This window comes from Chenopodium album, chromosome 22 (assembly GCF_948465745.1).
Source record: "Chenopodium album chromosome 22, dcCheAlbu1.1, whole genome shotgun sequence".
Taxonomy (NCBI): Eukaryota; Viridiplantae; Streptophyta; class Magnoliopsida; order Caryophyllales; family Amaranthaceae; genus Chenopodium; species Chenopodium album.
The window spans coordinates 12,370,919-12,386,671 of NC_137855.1; the positions used below are offsets into that span (position 1 = coordinate 12,370,919).

Here is a 15,753-nt window from a genome sequence, read left to right on the forward strand (position 1 = left end):
TAAAGTTTATCTGATTATGTTCTAAATTACTTGATTATGTTCTAAAGTAATTCTGATTATGTTATGAGTTAGATGTCTATGTTCTAAAGTTAATCTGATTATGTTCTAAATTACATGGAAATGTTCTAAAGTATTTTTTATTATGTTCTGAATTACATGTGTATTTTAAGTTTAATGCCTTTGTATTTTTTTTGTTTGCAGTTTGAGCAAATGAAAAGGTTACGAGTGGAGTATTGTGGGAAGATTATAACATCAGAAGTAAATGAAGAACGGAAAAGAGTGATGAAGATGGCTAGAAAGTGGTCAAAGTTGAACAAAAATTGATATATGATTGTGTAAATCTTAAGTTTATATCTTTAGACATATATTTAAAACAATATATAGTACATTTTTTGTACAAATATGGAGATGACTATTTTGAACATGGGTATCATTTGGAATATTAATCTCATTTGAAACATTAACCTAATTTGAAACATTATTTTTATAATGTTCTAAAGTATTTCTAATTTGAAATAAGTTGAAGTTTTTCTTTTGTACAATGAAGAAGGAAAATAAAGAAATGAGGTCACACTAAAGACACAAACTCCTCCAAAAACGACACAAAGATATTTCCACTCTAAGCTTCAATTAGTTGTCGCTCTCACCATCTTTTTTTTGATATATATATATATATATATATATATATATATATATATATATATATATATATATATATATATATATATATATATATATATATATATATATATATATATATATATATATATATATATATATATATATATATATATATATATATATATATATATATATATATATAAATACATTATACTACCTCCGGTCCACTTTAGTTGCAACTATTTCATTTTTGAGCTGGTCCACATTACTTGTAACTTTCCCATTTCTTTCCTTTTTTAGTAACTTTTTAGTGATAAAATTACCATTTTAACCTTACTTTTTTTTTAAACACCCTAATTACAAAACTGATGGGTTTCAAATCGGTGGGTTTCGGAGTTGGTGTTTCAGTTTTGGTGGTTCCGGTGTGTTGGGTTGGTGGTTTTGGTGTTGGTGGTTTCGAGGGTAATTTGGTTTCTAGGGTCATTGGGTTCGAGGGTCGGTGGGTTTCTGGTGGTCGTGGCTGGTGGAATCGGTGGGTTGGGGGTCGTTGGGTTTCTGGGGTCGGTGGTTTGGTGGTCGTTACTGGGTTGGTGGTGGTGGGTTGGTAGTCATGGCTGGATTGGTGGTGGTTGATTAATTGGGTTGAATTTGTTTTTTTTTTATTCCTTGATTAATACTTAATTTTATACCCTTATCTTTCATTAAACATGCTTAGGAAATTTTGCCTCGACCTTCGCAAACCCTCCCAAAGTTGCTACTAAAGTGGACCGGAGGTAGTACAATTCGCCAAAAAAAAAAAAATTAATTCAAATCGCAATTTTTTTTTCTTTTCTACACATCCAACCCCATTCTCATGGTGAATTCCGTTCTTTCGGTGTGGAATGTTAATTCGTCATGATTTTAGGTTGAGCCTCGTAGGTGATATGTTCACATCGCGGGGTTCGTCAATGATAGGTTGGTGGGTTGAAATCGGTGGGTTCAAATTGGTGGTTTGTGGATCAATCTATGGGTTGCATACAATTTTTAAAGAATAATTGGACAAAAAAATAATATGATATTATGTTAATAAATTGAAAAGAATACAAAATAAATATATAAAAAAATTACACAAAATTTTTTTCATGTGCAAGTAAATGTGATTATTTCTATATATAAAATGTCTGAGGTGGTTGTACTTATAGCATATCCATCAGCCTGCAAAAAAAATTTAAAAAAAATTAGAACATAAACACATTAAAATATATGAAAAATGTTAGAACATATTTGATGAATTTTAGAACATATAATAATTTTAATTTATCACTAATTAGAACATAAGAAAATTAAAAAATGTTTACTTACATATCACTTGACTTTCCCTGGACAATTACGACTATCATGATGACCAAGCTCTCCACATGCTCTACATAATCTTTTCTTCTTTTGACTTTGTTCAACAGCTTTTTCTCTGTCACTCTTCATTCTCTTGTCACTATTTGGAACATGGGTATCATTTGGAACATGGGTATCATTTGGAACATTGGTATCATTTGGAACATGGGTATCATTTGGAACATTGATATCATTTGGAACATTAAATTGATTTGGAACATGAACCCCCGTACCTTTGTTTTTTGAAATTTTAGGAGGTGTGATCAAAACTTCAGAAGGTAAACTAGCTCCAATAAGCATTTCAATGTCTTTAACTTTGCTAGAAAGATTGTTGCTTCCATTTGTTGTTTTCTTATGTACCAAATCTATTCTCATGGCTCGAAGTTTTTTGACAAGATCACTTAGTTCATCTTCACTGTTTTGCACTAAACTCACACAAGCATGAATTTCAGTCCACAAATCATTTAATAGCATCTTCTTATCTACTGCATTAAGACATTCCTCCAACACATTACCCTCTAAATAAAAAATGGACTTCTTATAAGCCATTGTACACCATCTATTTAGAACATAGGTCTTGGGAATTTTCTCTAACATCCTTGCCTTCCACACCCAAATCATATGCCTACAAGGCACACCATCACGTTCAAATTTTTTACAAAAACACTTGGTATCTAAGGTAGTTGGATCAAAAACAACATCAAAAGTCCTCCTCCTAGATCCTTCCCTTAATTTGAAAATGTAAATCTCATTGTCCTTCTTCATCTCCTCAACACCACAATTAAAACATCCAATTTCAAGCTCATATTGAAAATCATAGAAAATTGTTGTTGTAAACAACTCGGAAGCATCTTTTTCTAAAGGAATTGGCGTCTTACACTCTGGACGCTTATTCTTCGAATCATTATCCATTTTATTTTGAGTGTGCCTTTGAGCATCCAATGCACATTCAAACCTATAAGAAAATATAAATTAACTTTAGAACATAGAAGATAACTTTAGAACATAGAGTGAATTACATTAGAACATATTAAAATAATACACATAAATAATTATTATGATCTAAATACTATTAGAAAAACTTTTGAACATAAAGATTAATTTTAGAACATATTTAGACATTTACATATTACCTCATGTAGAACTCAATCAAAGTGAGATGGGGATTTGTGAACATAGTGAAAAAATTATTTTCACTTTCTGATCTAGATGTGGTCCTCATGATGCCACCTAAAAATAAATCTCTGAAATACGCTGGAATCCACATATCACGTATGTCGTACATGTTTGCCAACCATCCATGATTGTTCAAATTGAATTCTGAAATGACTTTGTTCCACTTTTCTTCAAATTCTGCCGGCTCAATCTCTAAATGCCAAACACATGCACAAAGTTTTTTCAAAAAATCAGTTTCTTGGGTAATTGCCCGACCTACTTTTTCAGGCACCTTTTTCATAATATGCCACATACAAAACCTATGTTCTGTAGTTTGAAAAACATTACGAACAACAACTTTCATTGCAGGATCTTGATCGGTAATCAAACACACAGGCTCATTATTTCCCATTGCTTTAAGAAAAGTTTTGAAAACCCATTCAAAAGATGATATATCTTCATGAGCTACAAAAGAAGCCGCAAAAGTAACACATTTCTTATGATGATCAACTCCAGTAAATGGACCAAAGATCATATTATATCTGTTACATACACAAATTATATATGCAGAAAATATTAGAACATAAGGGTAAATTTTAGAACATAAAGGTAAATTGTGGAACATTAAGGTATACTTTAGAACATTAAAAATAAACATAGAGCACAGTAATTTATTTTAATTATTCGACTTGTCAATATTATACTTGTTTAAAAACATAATGAATTATCTAAAACTTAAACAATAAACTATAGACATAATGTTTAGAACATTAGAACATGATAGATATTAGTTTAGAAAACAAGGCATAAAGTGTAAAACACAAAAGCATAATGTTTATTACATAAAAACATGATATATATATTGTAGAACATAAGGCATATATGTTCAGAACATCAATATATTTAGAACATAAGGCATATATATATATATATATATATATATATATATATATATATATATATATATATATATATATATATATATGTTCAGAACATCAGTATATTTAGAACATAAGGAATATATGTTTAGAACATCAAAACATGATAGATAGTAATATAAGAACATAAAAAAATTCTACATTTAGAACATCACCTGTTTGTTTGGAATGTGGTATCAAAGGAAACCATATCGCCAAAAAGTGCATAATTTTTTCGACAAATAGGATCAGCCCATAAAGCTCTACAAAGTCTATCTTCTTCATCAACATCATAGTAAAAAAAAAATGCACTCCAAAGCAATTTCTTATTTTGAAAGTTATCCACAAACATTTGGGCATCTGATCCAGCAATATAAGCCTTCAAATCTCTATAAAAGTTTTTGAAATCTTGTTTAGATGCACCAACATTATCATGTGATCCAGCTAATTCTTTCATCATAGTATAAGACCTTACGGGACCAACATTTACCTGTGTACAAAAAAAAAAATACTATGATTAAGGATCAATTTTAGAACATAATAAATCATAACAATTAAAACAATATTTGACACATAAAAATAAATTACCTTTGAATTATCAACAATCAATTTTTTATGCATAATATGCATATTCCTATTATCCTTTTTAAATTTTGCACAACTTGGAGTATATAAACAATGATTATGTTCTTCTTTGAAATGACTAACAACATACTTTCCAGCATCATATCTCATACATATGTGAGCATTGCATCCTACACGAGTGACTAAACGTTTCCTAGTAATACGAACTTTTCCTTCCTCATCAACGGTTTGTTGAGCAATAGATTTTTTTGTTGCCCTGAAACCTTCCTTATTGCAAACTCCATATTGAAAAGCAATTATATCTTTGTTATTCTTCTTCCTTGTAGTCGTAGATTTCCTAGAAGTAAACCCAGCGGCATTTGCATATGCTTTGTAAAAACTAAGACCTTCTTCAGGATCTTTGAATATCATCCCCAAACGAGGTTTTAACTCCTCGGGAACACTTGGAATCCATTCCTTAGTGGTACCACCAAGGCTAAATGATCCAACAACCTCAGGAGTACGATAAATAACACCAACTGCAATAGAACATAAAAGATAAAATTTAAAACTAGAAGGTAAACTTTAGAACATAAAATAAAAGTCATACAATATGAAGAAAATATTATAACATAATAATAAACTTTAAAACATAAAGAGAAAGATACGTAGAAAACTTTAGAACATACAAAATAATTTAGAACATTAAGGATAAACTTTAGAACATAGTAAATTACTTTATAACATACATAATAAAATTTAGAACATAATAAAGTGAAAAAATTTAGAACATAATGAATTAGTTTAGAACATAACCAGGAAAAATTTAGAACATTAAAACAACTTTTGAACATAATCAACATATTCACAAAATGACTTTAGAACATGTAAGCAAGTAAAGTTTAGAACATGTAAGAAAAGTTTAGGACATGTACGTAAATTGAAATTAAAGCATTAAAACAATTAAACTTAGCTGAATACTTTAGAACATAACAAATCACGGACATAGAGTGGAAAAATTTGGAACATAATAGATTACTTTAGAACATAACCAGAAATAATTTAGAACATTAAAAAAACTTTTGAACATAATCAATAAATTCACAAAATTACTTTAGAACATGCAAGTAAGAAAAATTTAGAACATATAAGTAAATTAAAATTAAAGTATTAAAACAATTAAAATTACCTGAATGAGTAACAGAGGAGGGAGAATTATGTTGAACATCATCAAAATCCATGAATATGCAAAAACCTAATCATCAAAAACACAAATTGAAGCAAAAAAAACACAATCTGAAATTAAAATCCAATAAAATTCAAGCAAATAGAACAACTCAAGCAAAAAAAAATCGAAAAAAAAAAAACTGGAAAAAGATGATTAGGAAAAATAAATAAAAAAAACTGGAAAAAATCTGGAAAAATAAAAAAATCGAAAAATCGAAAAACTGGAAAAATCGAAAAATAAAAAAACTGGAAAAATCGAAAAATAAAAAAACTGGAAAAATCGAAAAATAAAATCGAAAAACAAAAAAACTGGAAAAAATCGAAAAATCGAAAAACTGGAAAAATCGAAAAATAAAAAAACTGGAAAAATCGAAAAATAAAAAAACTGGAAAAATCGAAAAATAAAATCGAAAAACAAAAAAACTGAAAAAAATCGAAAAATCGAAAAACTGGAAAAATCGAAAAATAAAAAACTGGAAAAATTGAAAAATATAAAACTGGAAAAATCGAAAAAAAAAATCGAAAAACAAAAAAACTGGAAAAAATCGAAAGAATAAAATCGAAAAAATAAAAAAACAAATCTAAAAACTCAAAATAAAAAAAAAATCTAAAAACTCGAAAAATAAAATCGAAAAACTCGAAATATAAAAAAATCGAAAAATAAAATCGAAAAAAAAATCTGGAAAAAAAATCTGGAAATCGAAAAGAAAAACAGAAAAAAATCGAAAAAATTTTTGGAAAAAAAAAAGAAAATTTAAACAAACAAATGTAATCTTTACACTTTATATAACAGCAAAATCGCAAAAAAAAAACAATGAAATCGGTAAAAAAAAAATCTTTAACAAGTAATAAACTTACCCAATTTTGAGAGAGAAAGTGCTGAGGAGAGAGAAAGTGATATGCTAAGGAGAGAGAAAATGAAAAGAATAACCTTAAGATTTAGGGTATTTTGTTAAAAGTGTAAAAAGAGAAAAAGTAAAGAATTACATAAATGCCATTACTAAAGGAGTGTTTTAGATGGTTAGATCAAATTCAATGAATGGCTAGGATGGGTTCTTATATAAGATTGAGTTCTTATGTAGGGAGGATTCTTACATGAGCCTTCCTCTATATATATATATATATATATATATATATATATATATATATATATATATATATATATATATATATATATATATATAGGGGAAGGCTCTCGTGAGAATTTTTCTTATGTGAGAATTTTTCATATGTGAGAATTTTTCATATGTGAGAACACTTTTTATGTTCTAAATTTTTACTCATATGTTCTAAATTTTTAATCTGATGTTCTAAACTTTTTCTTAGGTGTTCTAAATTAAATCAAATTTTCTAATTTAGTACTCACATGTTGTAAACCATAAAATTAGTTAAGTTTGATGTCATAAATTTTAAATAACTTGTTCCAAAATTTTAACTTATATGTTCTAAATTTTAAAACGTGTGTTCTAAGAATTTTAATTATATGTTCCAGATTTCAAAGCATATGTTCTATTTTTTACTCGTATGTTCTAAATACTTTACTCACACTTTCTATATTCTATATTAGTTTGTTCTAAATTTTTATTCACATGTTTATAATCTTAAATCAGATGTTCTAAATTTTTATTCACATGTTCATAATCTTAATTCAGATGTTCTAAATTTTACTAGTATGTTTAAAATTTCATAAAGCAAATTTTATAAATTTTAATCACTTGTTCTAATTCTTAAATCAAATGTTCTAAACTTATTACTCGCACAAATGTTCTAAATTATTACTTATATGTATGTTCAAAATTTTAATTTTAGTCACATGTTCTAAATTTTAACTCGTATGTTCTAAATTTTTATTCACATACATGTTCTAAATTTTTATTCACATGTTCTAAATTTTAAATTAGTTCTCATATAAGTATGAATTCTCACATATGAAGCTATTCTCACCGGATCCCTCCCCTATATATATATATACTTCCTCCGTTTCTTTTTACTTGCAACACAGCCTTGTGGCACGTGTTTTGAGGTCGGGTTTATGTAATGTAAACGGATAAATTATTCATTATAATTTTTACAAATGATATTTAACCCTATTCTAATATTCGTGTAAAAATTATATTGATAAAATCGCTCGTTTACCCTCACTAATCATCTCCTAAAACTGCGTGTCTAAAAGGTGTGTTGCAAGTAAAAGAAAACGAAGGAAGTATATATATATCGCTTAATGATCCTTAAAGAGTTAAATTTTCACCACAAATTTTCATTAGTTTATAAAGCGATACTTTAGTACGGTCCGTATTAACATAGTTTATATTAACTTGATATTTGTATTTGAAAATTAGTCATAATTTTAACACCAAATTTAAAATTAAAGTCATCAAAGCAAGTTACGTAAATAGTGCACTAGTCAAAATGTGTCAGTTAAAAAAACAGTACTCTGTATTGTATTATTTTAAATTGGGTAATGATATATGTAGCATATATAGTAGCCCTTAGGGTTATATATAAGCATTAAATACACTTCCTAAAATGGAATTAGGTTGGGAATTCATGACAAAATCACGCACATATTGGTGTGATTAATGTTAATCAATCCTCAAAATTTCCTTTTTTAGCTTTTATATATAGCCCTAAGGGATATGTTTATGTTGAAGTATATCCTACCAAAATAACACATGTTAAGGGGCTACTCATCCTATTACCGTATGGTTTTGGGATGGGACCTCCTTTGGTCTTGTGAAGTAGACTTTCTCTCTTAGTTTGCGGGTGAGGCCTAGACCTGTATTTAACAGTTTATCATTTTCCTTTTAAATTTCAACAAACCCCATGTACTCAAGAATTGTAATCCATTTAACTCAATCTCTTGAATTTCTAAAGGCCATACAATTTTTTTAAAAAAAAAGAAAAAAGAAAAACAAAATTGGTTTCTTACTTTATCATAGGTTTTGAGAAGTCTAAAGAAAAATCCGTTGATTATGTTTTTTTAAATATACTTAGTACAATGAATGAATTTACGTATTAGTTTCTTTGGTAGGACAAATTTTGGTAAAAGACAAGAAAATAAGATAGCATTATTGACCCTACACAAACTTGATGTGTGTGGACATTGATAATATAAAGGGAAGAAGCTAAGGTGCTGCAATAATTTACATTCCCCCCATTCACAACTCAAAACTACATTATCTCCAATCATGACATCGTTTCAAATCCAAGATCTGAAGCTTGCTGCAATTAAAGGAGATGTGGAGTTCCTTAGAAACACCGTTGCCCGCGATAAACCTGTCCGATATTATCTGTCTTGTTTGCAACTAGAGGAGGGGTTTGGCAATATCTTTCACTACGCAGTGACCTATAACAGGGAACAATTTGTGAAAGAAGCAATTAGCATCTTACCTTCGGAAGTCGTGCGGCAGCTCCTACTCCAATCATCGAATATGTATTCAACGAAAAGCAACCCTCTTCATGTGGCAGCCACAAATGGTAATGTAGAGATAGTAAAGATGTTACTACGGTGCTTACCAACATTACCATCTGATCTTTCTAAACGACCCTGGTTACAAAAGAATTCCAACGGTATTAACCCTTGCCTTACAGCTGTTTTTACATATCACGAAGAATGTGCGCTGGAATTGTTAAAAATGGATAAGGAGCTGCTTCGCCAAGAAGATGATGGTGTCTCCCTCAGCTTACTTGTTGTATCTATACAAAAATGTTTAGACAATTTAACTTTGGAGATCTTGAAGTCTCCCGATTCTGTTGCCGTTGTTTTTATGGCGAGTGATTGCTATTGCACAGCATTCCACGCAATAAATTTTTTGGAAGCCTCAGGTACGGTTTTACTTACTATCTCAACTCCGTTACCGATAGATATTGTCAGCATCGAGTAATGTATGAACACAGTTTACTATCGTGTCAAATGGTTATTTTTTTCTTTTTTTCTTTTTTTTTTTTTTACAGGAAGTGTGAAATATTATTTTTTTATTTTTATTTTTTTTTGAAAGAAGTCCTAAAGAACATTAAATTTCATTAATAATAGCCATACGGCATCTACAATTGACAATTAACGATAATGAAAACGAATTTAACAAAATCAAACAAGAATAAATCGAGGAAGGGCTAAGAATCCAAATACATATATAAATAAAACAATTCGGCACATTCTCGGTTCGTTGTCTCATATAACTTTTTGAGTGGATATATCATAAGTGTGAAATATTTTTGAGTGGAAGTAATTAAAAATGGGTCATCATAGGGCCAAGGTAAAGACAAGGCCAATAAACACACAATCAGCAAAGCTGAGAATATAAGCGTATTTAAACACACTAACATGCTTTCACCTATCAACATACACTTACCTCAATGCACTTGTTTACAAGCACACAACATTCAACAACGAACACTTCTCAACTAGACAACTAAATAATTTATTTAATATTGATTACGCATCGAACGAGTTTCTCACCTAACCTCCCCCAAAATGGGGTTACTAACACGGGAGCTAACCATGCCAGCATTAAATAACCACTGGCAAGTGCCGAAATTCCTACGCATAATAATAATAATAATAAAAGAAATGTACATCGTCCTGTACTCCAGTAGAAGTTATGGTCAAATAAAAGTCGCATAACTCCCCCCATATGTTCAAACTCAAGGTATATACGTTTCAAGAGTTTTGGTGCGTAATCTCTTTCACTTTACGTTATTTACATATTATTAGACTTTGTGATGACTCTCAAACCATAATCATTCAATCAACAATAATTATTCAAACAATCAACATACCAATTTAATTCTTGAATGACTAGTGACCACATAATATTTAATGTTGAACCCTTTTTAATTTAAATCTACCTCGGTGTCAAAGACACTTTAAACGCATAAAGCACCACAAATCCTATCCACCTTTAGTTCACTAAGGCACCAAGATATAATTTATTCCTCGTGTACAAAGACACTTAAATAACTATTTTCTCATGCTTAAAGTATCAATAAAAATTATTGAACCATAAATAAATTTCTTTTCAATATTCCAAACTTCATTAAACATGTAGTTTAATAAACATGCATTCTAACATGCCATAAATTAAAGTGTGGTTCATATATAGCATGCCAAACAATAATTTCCAATCCATAATCCAATAAATAATTTATTTCAACCAATCATGCTTCACAAAAAATTGACCATAACCATTCTCAATTCAATCTATCCAATTCATATCACCAATCTCATTTCAATTCAACCATTCCAATCAATTCCTAGCGTGACACTAACTTGGGATCAATTAAGTAAATCCTATCATGTTTGAATGGTTTTGAACCAAGTCTCCTACATAAAGGGACAATAATACTATATTAATTACCCTTTTATATACACAATTTTCAGCAACTTAAATCCACTTTTAATAACTTATAATAAGCTGAAAATTATTTTAAAAACCTTTAGTTAAACTCCTCTTTAATAGGTAATTACACCCTTTTTATAAAACACCAAAAATAAGACTTTAGGCAAACTTCCAGCATTTTAGATCAATTAAAAACCCCTCAAAACATCATCAAAACATCACTTTTATGCTTAATCAATCCATAGAATTACTAAATATAGAAAAGCCCCAAATCAATTTATGTAAGAACCCTAAAAATCATAACTTTATCAAATTGAAAACCTTAAGTTATAGTTTTTATAATCTGAAAATTAACATCAAGTATAAAATCTGAAATTTTATTCTTTAACTACTAAGAATATGATTTTGATACTAAATTAATCATACTTTAAACTAATAAAACCATATTAATAATATGCAAACTTCATTTCAATGACAAAACCAAGGAGAGAGAAGGGAGGAAGAAAGGTGGTACGGCGATGGTGGTCTGGGCGACCACCAGCAGGTCACCGGCGACAGCAGGTGGCTGGCCGACGTCAAGGCTGCCTAGACAGCAGTTGCCGTCCCTGCTGCTGCTGGTTCACGCAAGGGAGAGGCCGGGAAGCAAGGGCTACAGGTAGTGGTCATCGGTCAGGTGGCTGGCTGGGTGTCACCAGCGTTCGAACTCCGGCTGGAGCAAGCCGACGGTGGCCGCACGTCAGCAGCTGCGGTGGGGGCTACTTTGTTTTCACGGGAAGGGTGAAGGGGAAAGAAAATAAAGAAGAAAAAGAAAAGGGAAAATAGTCCATTTTGACCATTTGACTTTTTGCGTAGGGACTTTTGGGATCTAGTATATATATATATAGTATAGGGTAATTAGAGTAGGTTTGAGCTTTATACAGTCATGGACTTAAAATAGTTCACCCAAATACAAAAGTAGGATGAATTGATTTATTAAGAAAATGAGGTACACTTGGATTATTGACCCAAATATAAATACTTGCTTTATTTATAATCCAATAATTAAAATTATTTAACCCAAAATATATTTTATAATTAAATAAATATTTTATAATATACATAAAAATACGGGGTATTACATAGGTAGTGGTAGTTTCGTGAAGCTAGGTTGTGGTGTTTAATTTTTTTTTTTACAAAGTACATCCCCTTATTTTTCAATAATTATACTTAAGATCTTTTGCCTTTGCGTAACCTATGTTTGTTACGAGTAAGGGCCTGTTCATATTTATTGAACTGAGCTGAACTGAATTGAATTGAACTGAACTGAACTGAATTGAGCTGAAATGAATATTTTATGTGAGAGGGAAATTAAGAGCTGAACTGAACTGAACTGAACTGAACTGAACTGAACTGATTGGAGCTGAACTGAACTGAACAGAATTGAAATTAAGTAAATGTGAACAGGCCCTAACATGTAATGGAGGGAATAGTACTCTTAGGGCTCAATTAAGATTTTGAGAGGTGACACTTGCATGCTCAGTTCAAGAATCAAAGTTAAGTTCATGGGGAGATAATAAACCATAAACACAAGTACACAAGCTATATTTTTAGAATAATCAATTACCCAACCTACCTTTTTATTAAGGAATATTTGATTTAAACAATCCACCAATTGGCCAATTGTTTTTTATTTTATTTATTTTTTAATAATAAAAGCTTTATACCCCCACCCTTTTCTATTAGGCTAAACTATCACCAACCTACAAGAGCAAATCACCTTGCCACGTGTCACGATTTGATTAGTACAAATTTTAAATTTTTTTTTTAAAAAAAAAACTTTACAAACCTTTTTTTTAATTCCATTTCCTTTGGCCTTTAGCTTCTTACCATAACTTCCGGCTACCAACACTAGCTAGAGCAACCATCCTTAACTACATCAACCCACCAATAACAGCTCCTACTCTGTTATTTTAGATGAACTACTACAAGAGGGGGGGTGAATGGTAGTAGGTTCGAATCGCGAAACTTATGCGGAAATTAAAAACAAAACGTAAAGGAACTTAAAGCACACAGCAAGTTTTACGAGGAAACCATCTATTTCCCAACTGGAAGTAAAACCTCGGCCCTATTGGGACTTATAAACAAATTCCACTATAATAGGCAACTCTCCTAGTACAACCTATTACACAGACCTTTGCTTCGCAAGTTCCTCCTAAGACACTTGCTAATTGATAAGAACCTATCCTATCAGACCTAAGACAAACTCAAGCACCTTTTTCGACCCAAGACACACTCAGGTTCCTTTCTCGACCTAAGACACACTCAGGTTCCTTTTTCCCACTTGCAACCCAAGACAGACTCGGGGTGACTGACTACCACTCGAATTTTAGAGAATTCAAACTCATACACTCAAACGTGAATTTAAGAGAATTCACAATCTCACCCCAAAATACAAAACACTCAAAACCCTTTTTCCCATTACAAGATCTCATTGAATATCCCTAAATACATATCTATGAATAAAAAGATAAAACTAATATGTTGAACACACAAGATCTGTCTGGAACTCACTGGACGTACTGTAACCAAAACCTGATAGGAACTTTGACCAGGAGAACTGACTTAGCTTCGTGGTGAAGGATAAAACCATTAAGCACGACCACTACACTTCGTCAGCCTCAACTTTGAATGAATACTTATGAGCATATTTATAGTACACTCGAAATATTCATTTCATCTTGAAAAAGATAGATTTTCTGAAAAGATAAGTTTAAAAGATATTTTCTAAAAACAAGTTTTCCGAAAATATATCTTTTTGTTAAGATTAAAATCTGTCAATAATAATAAGATAAACTTGACATAAAATCAGATTCTATTTCAATCTTATCTTTTAGTTTAAGAATACTTTTTAAACAAAATTTATCTTTTTCCAAAAGGGATTTATTAGAAGATAAATATCTTTATTCAGTAAAACCAAATCCCTAAAAGATATGTACGTATTAGGTAAATATATATATCATTCAAACCGACTTTTAACAACGTGCATACTTAAGTTCCAATTAGGTTCCTGAACTCTGACAGTCTCTGAGTTCCTGACAAGTCAATCACTCTAATTTCATTGACTGTTTGGAGTTCACCTTGGTTCTATATAGACTTGTTCCAGACCGACTTTTATGTCCAACATACTTACATGAATCCTAGAGCAATATACTTCTATTTCTCTGTCTTCATGTTACTTCTCTGAAACTCTTGTTCTGGAATCTTGTAGTCTTGATATATTCTGGATCTTAGGGTGTGCCCCAGCATTACACCGGAACCAGGTCGTTACAACCCGTTTTGAAGTTCCTGTTAAGAAACTTCTGGAAGTTCCATTTCTGGAACTCTTCTTCTAACTTTACTTGTATCCTCATGGATCTTCTAAAGTTCCTCTGTTTCAGTTACTACTTCAGCCCTCAACGCTTATTGAACCTGCAAACATCACAACACTAGAAAATCCTTATTAAATGGAAGTTTGCTCAATTCTTAACATCATCATCAAAACCTCATAAGGATCAACAAGTTGCCCCTTTTTAATGATGACAAACTGAGCAAACTTCTGAGGATAACAAAGTAACTTAGAAGGTTAGTTTTTTTCATTTATAAAAACAATAAAGAAAACTAAACTAAATTAAAAGACTTCTACACATACATGACATATATATGTATAGGATACTTACCTCGTGAAGCTAACATATGTAAACACCTATTTACATAGTTACCTTTATTGTTCCTTAGCCATCATCATGCTCATCAACCGTAACACTTATCATTGTTCTTGTTCCTCTATTGCTTATCCTATATTGCTCAAGTTCCTTATATATATACTTGATTGTCATTGCTCAGGTTCCTTGTATCCTGTTCCAAACATAACTTGCTCTTTCTATGCACAACTTAACATACACGTTAGATAGATAATCATCATTAGTTTATAATCATCAAAACCTAATTGCTCAACATACTCCTTCCTCGCCCTTTCTCCCCTATTAGTTCGGTTGCTAACATAATCAAAATTGCTAATTGTAGGTAAGCCTCTAAAAGTAAGATTTTTCGATTCAAACTCTTATTAACAATAATTAATCAAACAATTGATCAGGTTGCAAGATTAACAATAGAACACTATCAATTAGAGAAATCAATAATCAAAATATCAAAAATATCAATCAAGATTCATAATATAAACATGGATTCCCAAACCCTAGAAATAAAACTACTCAAGCATGAAATAAATAAATAAAACTAGATCTAAGGAATAAAACATAATTAAAAGCAAGAAAATAGAAATAAAATACCTCAATGAATTAAAATTATAAACCCAAGAATCATCCATGGAAGAATCCATGGAGATGCCATGAGAAACTAGGGTTCAAGAGAGAAAACTAAAAAGAACGTAAAATTAATAAAAGATATAAAAGGCATAAGGGAAAAATAATATCCCTTGAGTATTTATAAAATCCTAAAACTAATCTAAAGATAAATAAATAAAATATGATAAGAAAATAAAAATAATAAAAGTTGTCATAAGATTGGTCGCTTGAAAGAGT

General features: G+C 30.3%; 1 protein-coding gene across 1 annotated transcript; it reads right to left on the bottom strand.

Annotated features, from left to right (window-relative positions):
* Positions 1 to 1,810: 1,810 nt before the first annotated feature.
* LOC145603969 (protein FAR1-RELATED SEQUENCE 5-like) lies at positions 1,811 to 3,682 on the bottom strand. The gene is made up of 3 exons (XM_081659934.1): positions 3,126 to 3,682; positions 2,226 to 2,947; positions 1,811 to 1,815 (listed from the first exon to the last, which is right to left on the bottom strand). The coding sequence occupies exons 1-3, from the start codon at positions 3,680 to 3,682 to the stop codon at positions 1,811 to 1,813; spliced, it is 1,284 nt and encodes a 427-aa protein (XP_081516060.1).
* Positions 3,683 to 15,753: the final 12,071 nt, after the last annotated feature.

Coding starts and splice junctions, on each gene's coding strand:
- LOC145603969 (XM_081659934.1), bottom strand. CDS start 3,682: ATGATCTTTGGTCCATTTACTGGAGTTGATCATCATAAGAAATGTGTT. Junction 2,948..3,125: donor TTGATTGAGTTCTACATGAG/GTAATATGTAAA, acceptor ATTTTCTTATAG/GTTTGAATGTGCATTGGATG.